The sequence below is a fragment of the Myotis myotis genome, unplaced genomic scaffold, assembly GCF_014108235.1.
Source record: "Myotis myotis isolate mMyoMyo1 unplaced genomic scaffold, mMyoMyo1.p scaffold_m19_p_7, whole genome shotgun sequence".
NCBI lineage: Eukaryota > Metazoa > Chordata > Mammalia > Chiroptera > Vespertilionidae > Myotis > Myotis myotis.
The window spans coordinates 56,435,552-56,453,823 of record NW_023416379.1 but is presented as its reverse complement, the minus strand read 5'-3'; the positions used below and the strand labels follow the sequence as shown (position 1 = coordinate 56,453,823).

General features: G+C 39.4%; 1 protein-coding gene across 7 annotated transcripts in view; it reads left to right on the top strand.

The window, feature by feature from the left end:
- The window catches only part of LOC118660017 (cytochrome b5 reductase 4), a 68,497-nt gene that overhangs the window by 46,950 nt on the left and 3,275 nt on the right, over nucleotides 1-18,272 (top strand). For 5 of the 7 annotated variants that reach the window (XM_036316894.1, XM_036316899.1, XM_036316895.1 and 2 more), the window contains 4 exons: nucleotides 1,777-1,917; nucleotides 3,752-3,904; nucleotides 7,138-7,288; nucleotides 7,589-7,675. In XM_036316894.1, the coding sequence (XP_036172787.1) occupies nucleotides 1,777-1,917; nucleotides 3,752-3,904; nucleotides 7,138-7,288; nucleotides 7,589-7,675 (532 nt within the window). Of the gene's footprint in view, nucleotides 1-1,776; nucleotides 1,918-3,751; nucleotides 3,905-7,137; nucleotides 7,289-7,588; nucleotides 7,676-9,613; nucleotides 9,672-18,272 lie in introns of those variants that run through there. The other 2 variants (XM_036316900.1, XM_036316898.1) reach the window with 2 other exon arrangements.

Sequence of the window (18,272 nt, the reverse complement as noted above, 5' to 3'; positions counted from 1 at the left end):
TTCTTAGGTTTTCAGTATAGATAACTTAAATTATTGATTAGTATACTGGCTTCCTCCTCCTGAAATTTCTTAGCTAAAGGAATTTTAGTTTGAAAATAAACATACATGTAAGTTGAATACTTTTAATGCAGTGTCTTCTCATGTCAAATTTAGAAATTACTTTGACATTTTCTTGTGTAATTGTCTATGCTTACAAAGCCAAAAACCTGACACTTAAACTTAAATAATGGCATTGTCCAGACTGCAATAGCCAGCACATCTGATTTCTACTCCTTTTTCCTCATATTGTGTCAGCTATAGCTTTCTCTGTCCTCAGTCCAATTGAAATAGAAAAACTTTCTTAAATTTTTCTTTAAACTTTTAGAATCTTTAGTTAGGATGTTCTTTTGAAATGATAGCAGCCTTTTGTAGGAAAGATATTGAAATTAGTATAGTTAAATAGACCGAATGGCAGAATAACTGAACAACCGAACAACCGCACATCTGGTCGCTATGGCGTGCGCTGACCACCAGGGGGCGCACGTGGAACATGGTAGGCATCGGCCACAGCGGGATGGTGGAGCAGATGAGCAGGGGTGCCAGACCAAAGCTGGGCACCGGTGGCTGTCATCAGGGTGAGCCTTTGGTGGTTACTGAAAATTCTTTGCTCCCGTGCACCATGGTCGCACCAGGTGTTTGCACCTGCTGCTGGTGTTGGCCCCACTCGCATCCGCTGCTGGCGCTAGAGTTGCCGCTCACACCCGCTTCTGGCGTCTGGCACCAGCCCCGATCGTTCGGCACCTTCAGCAGGGGTGAGCAGCGGCTGCTGGCCCAGATTGCCCCTCAGGGCTTCTCCACCTCCCCCTGCTCCTGAGGGGTGATAGGAGCTGGCAGCTGCCTCTCGCACTCGCTGTCAGTGATGGCCCCGCTCGTACCTGCTCATGGCGCCAGCCCCAGTCACTCTGCGCTGTTAGTGGGGGCTGGCGCCATCAGGGAGTGGGAGCAGCAGTGGTGGCGGGAGCAGAGCTGCTGGCAGACAGGGACCAGGGGCCGCGGCAGGAGGGGCTGGGCAGGGGCATGGAGGATGGGCCGAGACCCACCTCTGTGCCCACCGCAGCCTCACAGCCCACAGTTCCTTTCAAGGTGCACAAATTCGTGCACTGGGCCCATAGAGTGTGTGTGTGTGTGTGTGTGTGTGTGTGTGTGTATAATATACATATGTATAGTACAAACATAGAGAAACAGGAATGTATATTTTTCCAGTCTTTATCAAAGAAATATTTCTAAAGGTATTTAGTAGTGCTAATATTGTTAAAGTTTCAGTAGTTGAGTCTCAGAACTTTTCCATTCTGTAAGAAAAGAATTTAGAATGTAAATTTGTTGCTTGTCAAATATTTTTCACATCTACTATTTATATAACTTGTTAATATAAGGCTTTAAAATAGAATTATAAAAAAGTGTGAATTTAAGAAGAAATAAATTAGGTTTTAATTACTTAGAATGTAATTATAACATGCTATAATAGACATGAGGGATATAATATTTATTTTATAAAGTTTATTTTCAAATTATGGAAGTATTCATAGGTTTTGAAAAATAGATATCTCAGGAAATAAAATGGAAAAAAATTAACACTAGACAATTTTCAAAGTACTGATAAATTTTAAAAACATAGGTCTTTTAGTGAAATTCAGCTCAATCAAAGAGCAAAAGCTGAGTTTGTGCTTTCACTTAATGGGTCTAGTATTATTCTTACTTAACTTATTCATCAATAAGAGAAAATGAATCACTTTTTAGGTTTGTACTACAGAAAGTGCCAGTTAATTTCCAAGGAAGATGCCACTCATGATACGAAGCTTTTCTGCTTGATGCTGCCACCAAGCACTCACCTTCAGGTGCCAGTTGGGCAACATGTTTACCTCAAGCTAACTATTGCAGGTAAGGCAAGTAGAGCCTTTGGAGGAATAGTTTCTTCTTTTATTAGTTGTTCTAAAACAGCACTAATCTCTTTAGAAAGCAGCCATGGAGATGATTATTAAGTGTTTGGGGGCAGCTGGATTTAGGGATGGCCAGATTCTAGTGCTCCTGCATGTTGGAACCACAGCCATGCCGTAGTATTGCATGGAACAAAGAAACTGCCACTAGTCACAGAGATGGTTCCACAGCACCGTCTTTTATTACTAACAAAGCCTCAGAGCAGTGGTTCTCAACCTTCTGGCCCTTTAAATACAGTTCCTCATGTTGTGACCCAACCATAAAATTATTTTCATTGCTACTTCCTAACTGTAATGTAGCTACTGTTATGAATCGTAATGTAAATATCTGATATGCAGGATGGTCTTAGGCGACCCCTGTGAAAGGGTCATTCGGCCGCCAAAGGGGTCGCGACCCATAGGTTGAGAACCGCTGCCTTAGAGGAAAGAGATGCGGGAGTGCACAAATGCCCCTCGTGAAGACAACTCCTGCAAACATACCAGCATCTCTAAAAGCCACTTGCAGTCTTGTCATTTACAAAGTTGAATTTATAAAATTTCAAGATGAGTAAATGATTATAAATGATGTCCTTATCTGTGCCACCAGTATAAGAAGATCTGTAAATTCCTTACTGTGTGAATTCTTTTTCTCGCCTTTTCATCCTAAAATTACCTCATTTATTTGTTTTAAATACCCTTCTTACTGATGTGTAACATTTTCTTGGCTTTTTGAAGCTGCAAAATGTAACATTCTCATGTCAGTCAAGGTGTTTCCAGCCATCAATCTAACAGACTCCCAGCCAGGCTCTGGTGGAGGTGGTCGGTTACGATGGCACTATGAAGTCTCTCTCTTCATCAGCTAATGCCAGGCCATCGTCCAATAACTGGTATCTTCCTCAGCGCAGTGTAATTTACAAATACATTCATTTTGTATATGTCAAGCAGCCGTGTGTAGTATTGTGCTCTTGCAAATTTGTGATGATTCCCCTCTCTTTGGAATTTGGCCAGCTAAAATATAACAGGAAACTAGAGGCCCAATGCACGAAATTCGTGCAAGAGTAGGTCTTCCTTCCCCCGGCTGCCGGCACCAGCTTCCCTCTGGCACCCGGGACCCGGGATTCCCTCCAGCCATTGGCAGGCACCTGGGACCTGGGCTTTGTCTGGAAGGTCATCCAGTCTAATTAGCATATTACACTTTTATTATAACATGAAACATTAACATTTACCCTTTTAAAAAACTATTCTTAAAAGTAGTTGGATTAATATTCTTTTCATCCAGTTACCAAAGCAGTATATACTATATTAAACATTAAAACAATTTAAAATGTATAAAGTAAAATGTGAAATTCTTGCCTTTCTCAAACCCAAATAAATGATCAGTAACCATTGCAAAAAACTTATGTATAATTAAAATTATTATGTCAGTACCGACTTAAGTCTCTGTGTAAACTTTTTATGCCGTTTTTGTTGTGGCTTGTTACAAAGTTTATATGCTGATAGAAGAGATGATTGTCTGAGTTTATTAACATAAATCCCATTTGTATGTCACACTTAATAAAAAAACAGATTGTTTATATTATAGATAAAATATTGATTTGTTAAAATTATTTCAGCTCACATTAAACCGGGGTATATATCTATCTGTACTATACACATATAGACCATAGAACTATATAAACATTAGGAGTACAGTTTTTAATATAGGCTGATTGATTACATCATAAAATTTGTGTGTTTTATCTTCATTCAGAGCTTTTTAGATTTTTAGAATTGAATTTCTTTGTCATGACTTTTTCTAGGTACTGAAATAGTGAAGCCATATACACCTGTATCTGCTTCCTTACTCTCAGAGTTTAAGGAACCAGTTATCCCCAATAATAAATACATCTACTTTCTGATCAAAATCTATCCTGCTGGACTCTTTACACCAGAGCTTGATCATCTTCAGATTGGTTAGTATTTTATGTTTGTTTTTTTGTTTGTTTGTTTACCCTATTTGTGTTCTGGATTAGATCACATGTTATACTGCCCTCTAGTTATCTCCATCTGGGAGTCTATCAAATGTCTTAAACTCAACATGTCTGCACCAAATTCATGTTCTCTTTGTCCCATCCAACCTATCATTTCTCCATACTCATCTCTATTATTTGCAACATCACTCACTGTTCATTCTTGACCCAATCTGGAGATTTGAGCCAGCTTTGAGTCTTCCCATTTTATTCCTCCCAATCCAGTCAGGTACTGTGTTCTATTGAGTCTACCTCCCCGTGACTTTCTAATCTTTTCTGTCCCTTCAGCCACCCTCTTAGATCAAGCCTTCATCATTTCTCTCTTGGCCTCTAACTGGTCTCTCTCAGTTGCCTCTAACTGGGGTCTTTCTCTTTTTGTTTATCTGAATTTTCCAGTTCTTTTTCCAAACTGCCCTGAGAATAGATTTAACCATGTTGCTCTGCAGCTTTAAAGCCTCTGCTGAGTCTCCATTATCTAACTGATTAAGTCCCCTGCGTGACCTACAAATATTTTCATGATCTTCCTAGCTTTATCTCTCAGTGTACAGATCCTGGTGCTATTCAGAGTACCACAAGCCTGGCATACTCACTCATAGGTACCTCACCTCTGAGTTGCCTCACCTCGGATGCCCAACAACCCTGTCTCTATCTATAAAGTGCCCTTTTTAAAGAGCCAAACAAAAATATCACTTCTATGAACATTCCCTCCTCCTCTGAACCCCTGCAAATCCTGACACGTTGTTCATAGCTCTAGGATAAGAATAAATAATATTTCTTCTTTACAAGACTTTGAGTTTAAAGGGAGAGTGTCTTATTTATCTTTGTATTTCCTGCACCTAGCATGGCACTTGGCACATAAAAGGCTCCCAATAAATATACTTTGAAAGAGTGACTAAAAAGACTATAATGAAATGATTAAGGTTTTAGAGACTATCTGCTTTTACTCCTTTTTCTGTGTCTTCAGTTTTTCACGTTCTGAGCCTAACAGTACAAGTGTTCTTCCCCTTTTTAAGGCAGTATTAACAGTGCAGTGGAGTAACGGTGAGGTAGATCACGAAAATTTGGAAATAAAGAAAATTACATTGTTTTCTGAAAGTTAAGCTTAGAAATATTTATGCAATGATGTGATTAGTCATCTTGGGTTACATAAATCAAAATATTGACTAAAAATGTGAACCTAAAGAATTTTGGAATATCCACAAATCTAGTGAAGGTTTCTGTTTTGTGAAGGACTGACACGTGATTGTAATACAGCAAGTGGAAACAAGCAGCAGTATTGTAACCTGTTTTAGAGCTTGAGTGAGCAGAGCAAGGTGGAGAGTCTAGATCAGGGGTGGGCAAACTTTTTGACTCGAGGGCCACAATGGGTTCTTAAACTGGACCGGAGGGCCGGAACAAAAGCATGGATGGAGTGTTTGTGTGAACTAATATAAATTCAAAGTAAACATCATTACATAAAAGGGTACGGTCTTTTTTTTTTTTAGTTTTATTCATTTCAAACGGGCCGGATCTGGCCCGCGGGCCGTAGTTTGCCCACGGCTGGTCTAGAACATGAAAAAGGAAAGCCTGCAGCTCAGGATCAGTGTGTTTTCACCTCCATCCACAGAGCTAGACAGGCACGCACACTTGTTTCACTTAGAGGCATGCATGCTGCCATGGTAGTGATAACTGCAGCCTCATTATGTCCCAAACAAACTGCACTATAATGTTACCCACTTTGTTCAATCCTATGTTCACCAAGCAACTTTTATATGATTGTTTTGGCCTTTCAAATGTCAAATGAATGAGATGCCCTAAATGGGGTTTGTAATTTTCAGGTGAGTGGATGTAGATAGCCTGACTGGAAGTCAGTGACCTTTCTGGCATGTGTACTTGAATTCCTTGTGAACTTGATTAGCAAGAGGCACATTGCCCCAGTCTAATCAGTGTTATGATGTTGGACTGTGGACAGAAGTTACCAAGTTGGTATCATTCTTTGAGGCTTTTTTAGTAATATCCCAGGGATATTCTGATTTTATGGTCCCTTTCAAACTATAACAAGGAGCTCTTTTACTTCTAACAATCAATTACTGCAAGAGTCTTACTATCCTGCTATGGAAAAGAAAGGAAAAATTATGAACATCCAGCATTTAAAAATTCAAATTGTTTTTTTTTAAATATGGACAGCTTTATTTTTTATTTTTCAAATTACATTGAAAATTTCTGAAATGTCCTAAAGTCAATTCTCTTATATGAGTGGTACATAGTGGTTATTTCAACTGCATTTCAGAAAATAGTTTTTCTCAGCTATTTTGATTCTATATTGTGAAGTAACATGCTCCAAGTACCATTTCTGAACTTGCTTTGTTTTTATAGAAGTGAATTAAGAACAAACTCTTCTTGCTTTAATCCATTAGTCTTTTAAAAGATTTGATGGAAGTGAAGTCAGCACATTTACTAACAAAAGATTTTACAATACATTTTTAATTCAATTTTCTCTCCTACTAATCTTATTACTATGGTTAAGAATCAATATGTAGCCCAGCCAGGTAGCTCAGTTGGTTGGAGCATCATCCTGTACCTCAAAAAGGTTGTGGGTTCAATTCCTAGTCAGGGCACATACCTAGATTGCAGGCTTGATCCCGGTCGGGGCAATTACAGGAGGCAACCAAATGATGTTTCTGTCTCACATCGATATTTCTCTTCCTCTCTCCCTGAAATCAATAAACATGTCCTCTGGTGAGGATTAAAAAAAAAAAAAAAGAATCAATACGTAAGTAGAAATATCTTTCCTCTACCCTGTATTGTGCAAGACAGGGAGACATGGACTCTGCTTTTTTGGTGCTTATAATTTAATTTAGCAATCTATGTAAGAGCCTGTATTTATTGGTAATTTGTACTTAAGTACTTGGCAGTAGTACTTAATTAGAGTCCAGATGGTTTGGGAAATTAATTGTGTAATTAAATGAGTGAAATAAAACATGATTATTAATTTGATTATAGTGATATAATCCAGACATACTTGGGGGCCTAATGAATACTCTTAAAACTCCTTACATACTACCTTAAATACTAAGATGGAGTCTGACAGCTAAGCATTCATCCTGTGACTCACCAGTGTTCTAAATTCAGCTAGGTGTAGCCTTCTCAGTTTCCCTGCTTTTTTTTTCTGATTTAGTTTATATTTTATTGTTTAGGAGATTTTGTTTCCGTAAGCAATCCTGAAGGCAATTTTAAAATATCCCAGTTCCAGGAATTGGAAGATCTCTTTTTATTGGCAGCTGGAACAGGCTTCACACCAATGGTTAAAATACTGAATTATGCTTTGACCAATATATCCAGTCTCAGGTATGAAATTTTATCTTTAATTACTATCCCTTATGAAGCTGTTAGATTAGTACAAGGTATTCTAAATTGTTTGATTCCTCAGTAAACCTTAATAGACATGTTCTCATTTCCTCATTCATTTAACTGCCTCCTCAAATCCTAGCTAATTATAAACATAATTCTCTTTTATTTTGATTCTTTTTGTTACCTAATTGCACTGAAAAAACATTTTTGCTAGTTTACTTTTAGATTGATTCATGCATATTTTAAATGTAATTGAAATAGTTCTTTTTGAGTTGTTGCTGTTTTTTTTTTTTTAAGGAAGGTGAAGCTGATGTTCTTCAATAAAACAGAGGATGATATAATTTGGAGAAGCCAATTGGAGAAATTAGCATTTAAAGATAAAAGGTATTAAACTGGTACTAGCTCTGCATTTAAATATCCATACACGTGTAAGTCAATCTTGGCAGTATTTCCTTTGGGTGGAATTTTTAATTGACCAGGAAGCTTCATTAAAGAAACAAAAACTAATCAATAATTTTCTAAATGTAAATAATGTTCTACCCTCCCCCCAAAGAAATAGTTTGCTAAGATCAATGTGACATCATATATGTATCAATATATGGGTTTTATGTTTATACTAGAGGCCCAGTGCACGAAATTCGTGCAAGGGGGTGGAGGGGGGTCTCTCAGCCCGACCTGCACCCTCTCGCAATCAGGGACCACTGGCTCCTAACCGCTCACCTACCTGCCTGCCTGATCGCCCTAACCACTCTGCATACCTGCCTGATTGCCCCTAACCACTCTGCATGCCTGCCTGATCACCCCTAACCCCTATACCTGCCTGCCTGATCATCCCTAACTGCTCGCCTGCCTGCCTAATCACCCCTAACTGCTCTGCGTGCCTGCCTGATCATCCCTAACTGCTCGACTGCCTGCCAGCCTGATCGCCCCTACCATCTCTGCCTCAGCTCCTGCCACTGTGGCTTCGTCGGGAAGGATGTCCAGAAGGTCGTTCGGCTGTCCAGTCTAATTAGCATATTACACTTTTATTATTATAGATTATGTTATTTATACAGTTGGGTTTCAGTTTAGCCAGTTTGGTAATTGAAGATTTAAATAAATTTGGTGGATAGATTATGCAAAAATAAACAGGTTTCTTTACTGCCTTTAATATGGTCATGTCCATAGTGATTTTCCATTGTTTACAAGCTTCTCTTCATTTGTGTTTATTGACATTAACATTTGCTGATAGCTGTATCATCAGTGGTCCTCAGGGTAGGCAATAGGAAAAGTTTGAGTTAAGCTGAACCCACTGGTAGAATGAGGCAGCAAGGATAGCAAAGTGAAAATTTGTTTCATTGGAAAAAGGGCCCTAGCACAGGCCGCTGAGAAAATAAGATAATTTAAATGAATGTATGCCCATTTCCCCTAAGAAATCTGAAAGCAGTGGGAAATTCTAAATAAACTTTTTAGAAGAAAAGTGAATTGGATAACCTAACATAATGTCTGTACTTATCAGAAGCTATTTCTCATAATTTCAGGACTGTAAGCATCTGAAGTAAATATTTATGTTTATAATAGTATGTATAGATCATTCCAGGCTTTATAAAATTAAAGTTAAAGACCACACAAACTCAGCTGTTTCTCTGGGGGCTCCAGGTTCTTCTGAATATTTGCTAAACATCCTATCTAATAAATCAAGAATATGCTAATTGACCCTCAGGCCATCGCAAAGATGGTGGCACCCACAGCCAATAAGGAGGGACTATGCTAATTGAATGCCCCGCCCTCAAAGATGGTGGCGCCCACAGCCACAAGATGGCGGCGCCCAGTCCGCTCAGCCCTCCAGCCGCCCAGGGCCAGCCGAGGCTTGCGCTGCCAGCAGTGGCAGCAGCAGAGGTGCGATGGGGCGGCGCCTTCCCCTGATCGCCAGGTCGCCTCCCAACCCTGAGGGCTCCTGGACTGTGAGAGGGGGCAGGCCGGGCTGAGGGAACCCCCCTCTAGTACATGAATTTTCATGCACCGGGCTTCTAGTTCTTAATAAGATAATGCTGAGGTCTTTTCTAGTTTTTTGGGTTTTTTTCCTATTGTCTCCCATCCTCCACCTAATTTTCTTTTAATAAATGACTTTCACAGATGAAGGATGACCTGATCTTACTTATTCTTGAAATACTAGGTATACCAGTTAATAATAGCAGGTTTTGTAATCAAAGAAAACATGATAATTTCAAAAGAAACATCCAAAGTGCTTTATTCAAAGTAATGTCCTTCGCTAGCTACACATTCCCCCATCTACCAGGTAATTTGTGGATACCGTCCCAATAGAACTTTTCTTGTTTTGAGGCAAACCATTCGGAGACCCAATTTTCCACTTCTTCGTACGTTTTGAAGTGCTGCTCAGAAAGTGGGTGTGCCATCGATTGGAACAGTGGTAATCTGAAGGAGCAAGGTCTGGTGAATACAGCGGGTGGGTTAATACTTCCCAGGCAAGATCTTTTAATGTGTCTTTAACTGGTTTTGCAGTGTATGATGGTGCATCATCATGAAGCAAAATTACTTTGCCAAGTCTTCTGGCACATTCTGGTCGTTTCACGATCAAAGCATGGTTCAAATTGATTATTTGTTGTCGGTAGCAATCAGTATTAACGGTTTCACCTGGTTTTAGAAGCTCATTATACACCACACCTTCCTAATCCCACCAAACACAGAGCATTGTCTTCTTTATGAAGAGATTTGGCCTTGCAGTCGATGTTGATGGGTGACCTGAATCAACCCATGATTTTGTGCATTTGGGATTCTCAAAATCCACTTTTCATCGCCAGTCACAATTTGATGCAAAAAAGACTTTCTTTGGTGCCGTTGAAGCAACGTTTTACTGATGACTTTTCGGTTTTCCATTTGTCTTTCATTTAGTTGATGCGGCACCTATTTTCCTTCCTTTAAAATATTTCCCATTGCTTGTAAACTATTGGAAATTATTTGCTGAGCAACATTTAATCTTTCTGCAAGTTGTTTTTGAGTTTGACATGCATCTTCACCCAATAATGCTTGTAATTGTTGGTCTTAAAACTTTCGGTTGACCTGGATGCTCTTTGTCTTTCACATCGAAACCATCACTTTTAAAGCGTTCATAAGTATCTCGAGATAAAGCATGTTCACCATAAGCTCCTGGAAATATTCAGCAGCACTTTTCTTCTAAAAGTAATGAATTATAACTTTCTGCAAATGCTCTTTTTTTGACATGAAGTTGGACATTTTTAAGTGTAAAAATATCTATGATGTTAACACCTTCAGCAAATTCGACATATGAAGTTTTGAAGCTTGTCAATACAATAAAATAGCATACATGTCAAATCGCATATAGTAAGTATAGCAACATATGTTGCAGGCTCAATCCTGCAACATTAACCGGTACACCTATTATTTATTCTTCTTACATAGTCAAGACATAAACCTAAGAATATTTACAATATGTAGGTAATTATATGGCAATTAGAGCATGATTTAGAAAGAAATACAAAGTCCTAGGTTTTCAAGTGTCTTTTACACTAGTTTTCAAAGTGGAAGATTGGAAGTAGCACTTATTGAAAAGCCTAAAAACCTAAATTCTAGTTTTTATTCTACCTTTACTAGCTTGAAACTTTATTCAAAAATTACTTAGTTTTGTGGACCTGTTTCTTTAGCTTCAAATAAAATGATATCTTTCCTACTTTCCTACTTCATAAGGCTATTGTGAGGATTAGAAAAGGGTAAATGCTTTGGAAACTGTGACGCCTACCTCAGATATTTGAATTGTGGTTATGGAGGACCTTTGTCTACATGTGTTTCGTTTCTGTATTATCCGAGTTTCTCTTTTCCTAAGCATTTAAAATAATTTAAACACACCTAGGTAGGTTTTTTTAGTTAGGTTTTTTAAAAAGTATTTTTGGCTATGTTTTTATATTCTCTAAGATAGTTCCTTTATAAAGAAGAGTCAATTTGCTAACATTTTAATGAACAGACATGTACTTTCAGTCAGTAGGAGTGAATTTGATTTAAGAAGTAATTAGTAAATCAGAGTGTGTTGGTAGATAGCCTCCGAGAATGAAGTGTCTTTTGACAGAGTCACCTGTGTGTTTTGTTCTGTTTTGTTCCGCCTACATAATTTGGGTGGTGGAATGGCATAGGCTGTGGTGTGGAGGATGAGGAAAGGCCCCTCTTTCCCTCACCTGGATGCCTGGCTCTAGCAGCACTCCCCAGGTGAGTGACACTCCAGCTCGCTGAGAGAAGTGACAGTGTTCGGCTTCTGGCCTGCCTTATGCTCTGCACTGCTCCTTCTCTCTGTCTCCTTGCTCTCACCTGCTTGCTCCTGTGTGCTCTCACCCCCTCTACTCCCTAACCTCTTCCTCCTCCTGGAGACGTGAGGCGCCTTGCAGAGGCGGTCCATTGGTACCAACTGCTAGCACCATATCATGAATGCTTCCTGGAGACCCATGGTCAGGCCCTCACTGGGAATAAAGAGCCATGCTTGTGGAGATGGCTTTGGAACATTTGTCAGGGGTTTTAAATATTTTGAGGCTTCATGCAGATACAAGAGAAACCTGGCCTTAAAGGCATATTGAGGGTTTTTAGTACCCTCATTCAAAAACATCATTGTTGAGTTTCATACATAAAGGGGAAGTAGAAGTTCAGATTAAACATAAGGTAATTTTAATTAGCCACATCTGTATTTTAGTTAACATTCACAGCTAATTTTATATATTAAATCACCTTTCCTACATCTTGACTCTCCCATGTCACTCCTAGTCTTAGTAATAAAGTTTCTGATGATAAAATGTGACATCTGAACACATCTCTTGGTTAAATTATAATTGGATTGGAATATATAAAATAAATTTTTCTTACATTTTGTAGTTAAAACAAGTGAAATACTTTATTGTCTGTATTAGGTATTAGTCTTCCATTCAGTGCTTTGTAGGACAAGGAGGGTTAGGGAGGATGGATAATGAGGCTGATGTATGATCTATTATTTTCATTTTCAGCAAGCATGCTATGCTTGTCCTCAGTTTATCTAGATTATATCATTCATTAACAAATGAAATTCTTAGAATTGTCATTGTATAATGGAAACTTACTAACCTTGTGATCTTGGCAAGTTATTTGATCTGACTGAGCCTCATTCTTCCTATCTGTAAAACAGGTATATCAATATCTACTTTACAGAACTGTTTGGGTATGGGGGCAATGTGAGAGCATATGTAGGTGCCTAACCCAAAATTAGCGTATTAGTAACATTCATCCATTCATGAAATACGTGTGAGTATCTACTATGTGCCTATACACAGGGGTTCAACAGTGAACAAGATACTGTTATTTTCTCATGCAACCCAGGGAATGTGTATCTTCATTTTCCCACATTGCTAAACAGGAAGCAAAAATGTACAGTAGCAGATGTAGCTATTACTATGTACACTGAAATCCAGATTAAGTTTCCCCCATCTCTTAACTCACTGAGCAGTGTTAAGGCCTAGCTAGCTCAGCGTTACACAGTGGTCCACTCCTCTCCTCAGTAAAATACACCAACTTTGCTGTCTTGGCCTTTGCAGAACTAGTTTCAAGGGACTGGACAGTTTGACAATGAGGTTGAATTCTAGGCAACATTCATAATATATAAATATAACAAGTATTTTTCTCTCTTTCAAAGCAGTCATTTTTGAGACCGTGACCTTATTTGAGTAAAGGTAGTAGCATCTACTTTTATGTAAATAGTAGAATTTGGCCGTGGCTCAGTGGTTTAGCGTTGACCTATGAACCAGGAGGTGACCGTTTGATTCTCGGTCAGGTTACATGCCCAGGTCGTGGACTCGATCCCCAGTGAGGAATGGGAAGGAGGCAGCTGATAAATGATTCTATCTCATCATTGATGTTTCTCTCTCTCCTCCCTTCCTCTCTGAAATCATTAAAAATATACTTTTAAAAATAATGGAATTTATTGATTTGCTGATTTTCCTGCTCTGTTTACAAAATTAATACATATTTATTATATTGAAAAAATTAAGGAAACATAATCCATAACCTTACCATTTAAAGAACAATTATTAACATTTATGGTCTGTATCTTTCCATTCTCTCCTTCCCTTCCTCTCTACCTCTCTTGCTTTCTTATACACACACGTACTGACACATACATACATCCTTTATTGTTTTGTATTTTTTAAATAAAATAGTTATACTGCTATACTTTTTGTAATTACATTTTCTACTAAGTGTGTTGCATATATTCTGTGTATAGAATACTTTAAATAAGTGGTTCTCAACCTGGAGTGGTTTTGTCGTCCCCATGCCCCCAATACCTTAAGGGACATTTATGTCTGGAGACATTTTTTATCGTAACAGTTGATGGAGGGGGTTCAACAAGTACCTCGTTGGTAGAAGCCAGGAATGCTGCTAACATCCTGCAATGCATGGGCAGTCCCCACAACAAAGAAACTTCCAACTCAAAATGCTGATAGTGCCAGGTGGGAAAACCTGCACTATACCATGATTTTTTATAGCTGCACTGTATTCAGTCATGTAAGCATACAATAATTTATATAACCAATCCCTGCTGTCTGACATAGTGAAAAGAGGTTTTCTGTACCCCTCCAACTATGCAGGATAAAAATGCATCCTAAGAGTCACAAGTCAAAGTGTAGAAAGGCTGTTGAAGCATTTTGACAAATAGCCTCTAGAACAGTGGTTGGCAAACTGCGGCTCGTGAGCCACCTGCGGCTCTTTGGCCCCTTGAGTGTGGCTCTTCCACAAAATACCGACTTCTGCACATGGTCCACGAAGTTTCAATCGCACTGTACATGCACGCCCGCACGTGGTATTTTGTAGAAGAGCCACACTCAAGGGGCCAAAGAGCCGCATGTGGCTCGCGAGCCACAGTTTGCTGACCACTGCTCTAGAAAGTGAGGAATATTTCTGCCAGCACACTCACACTGGTAGTGTCCTTATTTTTGCTCTGGAAATGACGAGATCAGTAGTGGAGCATACTGGAAAGAGAAAGAGGATGCCAAGCAGCAAGGGAGTGGGGCACAACAGACAAGTGATTATGTACCTATTTATATGCACCACTGATCACATGCCTCACTTCAGGCATCTGTGTGCTCATTTGCACAATGTGCTGGGGAAAGATACAAAATGAGTAGGACTGCCCTAGTGGGGAGTTCTGAAGAGCAGCAGTGCCTCGGAAGTCCGGGCTTTGGGAGGACAGATCGCATGTTAGAGAACTCTATGTCAGAGAATCCCATGCTAGAGAATTCTAGGAGAAGAAGTAATCCTGTTTGTGAGGGGAGATCAGAGCTTGTGGAAGAAGTGGCTTCTGGACTGGGCTTTGGGAAATGGCATTCCGTGAACAGGAAAAGAAATTTGGGTTATAGGAATTCATGAGCAAAAAAACATGAGGGCCAGGATGTGCAGGGCATTTTAGCGAAAGAGCAGAGTCCAGTTTTGTTGAAGTAAATACAGTGCATGAAGGAGAACAATGAAATAACTGTAAAAATAAAACCATAAACTTTATGTGCATATTAGAAGGAATCTTAGTGGTAATCGCTTCTAATCCTCCTGTCTTACAATCGAAGAAACAGGCTGGGCTAAAATCGGGTGATGGGAAACTTTGAATAGAATTCATATATTAAGTAAATATGTATTAGATGGATATGAGAAGGCCCAGCAACACTGGGCAGCGTACCTCCCTTTATGACAGGCTCCATAGACAATGGCCCACTGAGTTTCTGTACTCTGGCATCAGTATTGTGATGAACGGTTTGTTATTCCCCTTTAAGACAGCAGAAGCCAGTGATTGCAGAAGCATAAGTAAATCGAACAATGTGCCTTAACCCCTCCCCCCCCCCCCAGCTTGTGATAATCACAGATATGTGGGCCCCTAGTCTGGACTCCTCTACCACTTTCTGTTCCTCACAGATACTCCTCATAAGGAGTGTTTCATAGAATGTTCATGTGTTCTCCCCTAAGGGCTCTGTCATTAAAAAACAAAAACACAAAAAATCAAAAAAAAAACCCTTTGAAAATAACATGTATCATATTACCTTCTTTAAGATTTACTCAGAACTTAGCATATTTAAGGCTTTGAGAAATTCTAAATCTATTTAACTTTTTTTTTAAAAAAACCCAGTATCCCAAATTTATTTCATAGTTGAACTTTTTTCATGAAATACCACTAACATCCTGAGGAACACTAGTGTTTAATAGATTCATTTTGAGAAATGTTTCCAGAAGATGTACATTTTGTATAACTTTAACTCTTAGCTGTTTATGTTGTAAGCTATTTTTCCCGTGAGAAAATACCAAGTTTTCCTGCTCTTTCTAGTAATTTCCTTTAGCTATTGAAACCAGAAAAGGCTGGGGCCCCCAATACTATGAAATCCTCTTCTGTGGGCAGTGACAAACACCGAAGCTGTTAAAGCAAAGATAGTGTAAGATGGGGTCTGGGTATTCAGGAGAACTGCTGGCAGTGGTGTGTCAGGTGGATTAAGGCTAAAGCTGTTAGAGCAGGATTTTAGACAAGATATAAGGCCAGTATTTGGAGCTGTCCCACTGAAAGTGGAATGTACGGGACATATGTAAGGAAAACAACAGAGGTAGGTGTTTGAAGCTGATTGGCTAGAGCAGTGGTCGGCAAACTCGCCCCTTGAGTGTGGCTCTTCCACAAAATACCACCTGTGGGCACGCACGTACAGTGTGATTGAAACTTCGTGGCCCATGCCACGGGGCCAAAGAGCCACATGTGGCTCGCGAGCCACGGTTTGCCAACCACTGGGCTAAAGGAAAGTTAGTTATTGGATGATGGCAGGCTCTGCCCATGTTCCCTCAGGCTTCAGCTGTAATTGCGCTAGACAGTAAATTGGCCTTCATTCAGAACACTTCAGGAGGGGTGACTGATTCCGCAGTAACTATCTGCATCTTGATGTGGTATAAGAAATCCTTCATTAAAGTTTTCTTGAGTCTTAACTTGGATTGCACCTGCTCCAGTTAAGCTCTCTTCTAGTCCTGTGAAGGAGGAGATAAGCAGGATAGCAGGCTTTTTACAATATCCTTAAAAATTGCATTTATGCCCCTCTTCACTCTTTCTATGGAGTTAAGTGATAGGCCAAGGGACCGTTATGCTAATAAATACAAATGCATGAGAAGTGTACACTTTCTTTATAAGGATCTTGGGTACTTATCACTCTTTAGCAGATGCCTGCAGAAACTATGCCACTGACTAGGCTTTTTTTTTTTTTCTTTAAAGCATCTCAGTAAAGGAAAGTTATATTTTCAGATGACAGGAATGCCAGTATATAAGACTTATGTATCTTACCCGTTTTATTCCAGTGATTTTTATTTTTATTTTATTTTTTATTTTTAAATATATTTTATTGATTTTTCACAGAGAGGAAGGGAGAGAGATAGAGAGTTAGAAACATCGATGAGAGAGAAACATTGATCAGCTGCCTCTTGCACATCTCCTACTGGGGATGTGCCCGCAACCCAGGTACATGCCCTTGACCGGAATCGAACCTGGGACCCTTCAGTCCGCAGGCCAACGCTCTATCCACTGAGCCAAACCGGTTCCAGCTTTATTTTTAATTTAACAAGGTAATTGCTATCTTTGATCTAATTGTCTATGTATAATTGGAAATGTCTTAGGATAGTGGTTCTGCAGATGCTTCTGGGTCCCCTTTGATGATCTGATAAGAGCTGTGGACCTTCTTCCTCAGAAAAGGCACTAGGCAATTCACGGCCATTTTTATGTGTAATTTCATGGATGCCAGCCTATGGCTTTGTTCTTCTATTTCTATTGACAGTTTTTATTTTTTGTCAGTACGGCTTCTTTATAAGCAAATCCCTTATTCATTCAACAAGTATTTTTATGCACTTACCTTGAGCCAGGCCTGGGTACTGCATTGAACAAGACAAACAACACCCTGACCAGTTTGGCTCAGTGGCTAGAGCGTCGGCCTGAGGACTGAAGAGTCCCAGGTTCAATTCCGGTCAAGGGCATGTACCTTGGTTGCGGGCACATCCCCAGTAGAGGGTGTGCAGGAGGCAGCTGATCGATGTTTCTCTCTCATCGATGTTTCTAACTCTCTATCCCTCTCCCTTCCTCTCTGTAAAAAAATCAATAAAATATATTTAAAAAAAAAAGACAAACAAGGAACTTGCCCTCATGGAACAGTAAACAAATACTACATTCCAAAGTTATTGAAAACTATCTTAATTTTATATGCTATACGGGAAAAATAAGTTAGTGAAAAAGTATTTGTGAGGTTATTTTGTGTAAGGTGGATTAATATACAGGGTGGAGTAAAAGTAGGTGTATGTGAGTATGCGAAACCATTTATACTTGCATTATTTATTAATTATTGTATTATTTTCCATATGGGCAACTATAAACCTACTTTTGCCCCACTCTGTATCTGCTAAAACTAAATGGGAACCTTGTAGGTAAGAAATAAAACATAATTCTGTAGAGCTTTTTAAATATAAAGTCAAAATATTAGAATTATAAGAGATGACGTAATATTCATACCTTGTTGCACAAATGGACAAATAAAGCCTAGAGGGAGGGCTGGGTGAGAGCTGGGCTGGTTCTCTGCCCCCGCTGGCCCTCTGAGTTGGTCTGTGTGCTTGTGCCAGGCTCCTCAGTTCCTGAGGACCTTAACCCAACTGCAGCCCAGCGACCTGAGCTGCTGCACCACCACGTCCTGTTTCTGTTCTCATATCTGACTCCCAAGGCCCTTTCACAAGAGATGCTGTTCAACTTTGTTTTAAGATTGAGATTAATATGCAATTAAGTCCTTCTACTCTTGAGAAAATATGTCAGTTACTCACTGGAAAATGTGCAAATGCATCTGATCCGATGCTGTTGAAAATGGTAAGAATGACTTGTGTTTTGCTAAAATTTAGGAGCAAAGGGAACAGGCAGAGCATACAATTTTGAATCTTTTACCCTTCACCAGCCATTTGCTGAACAGAT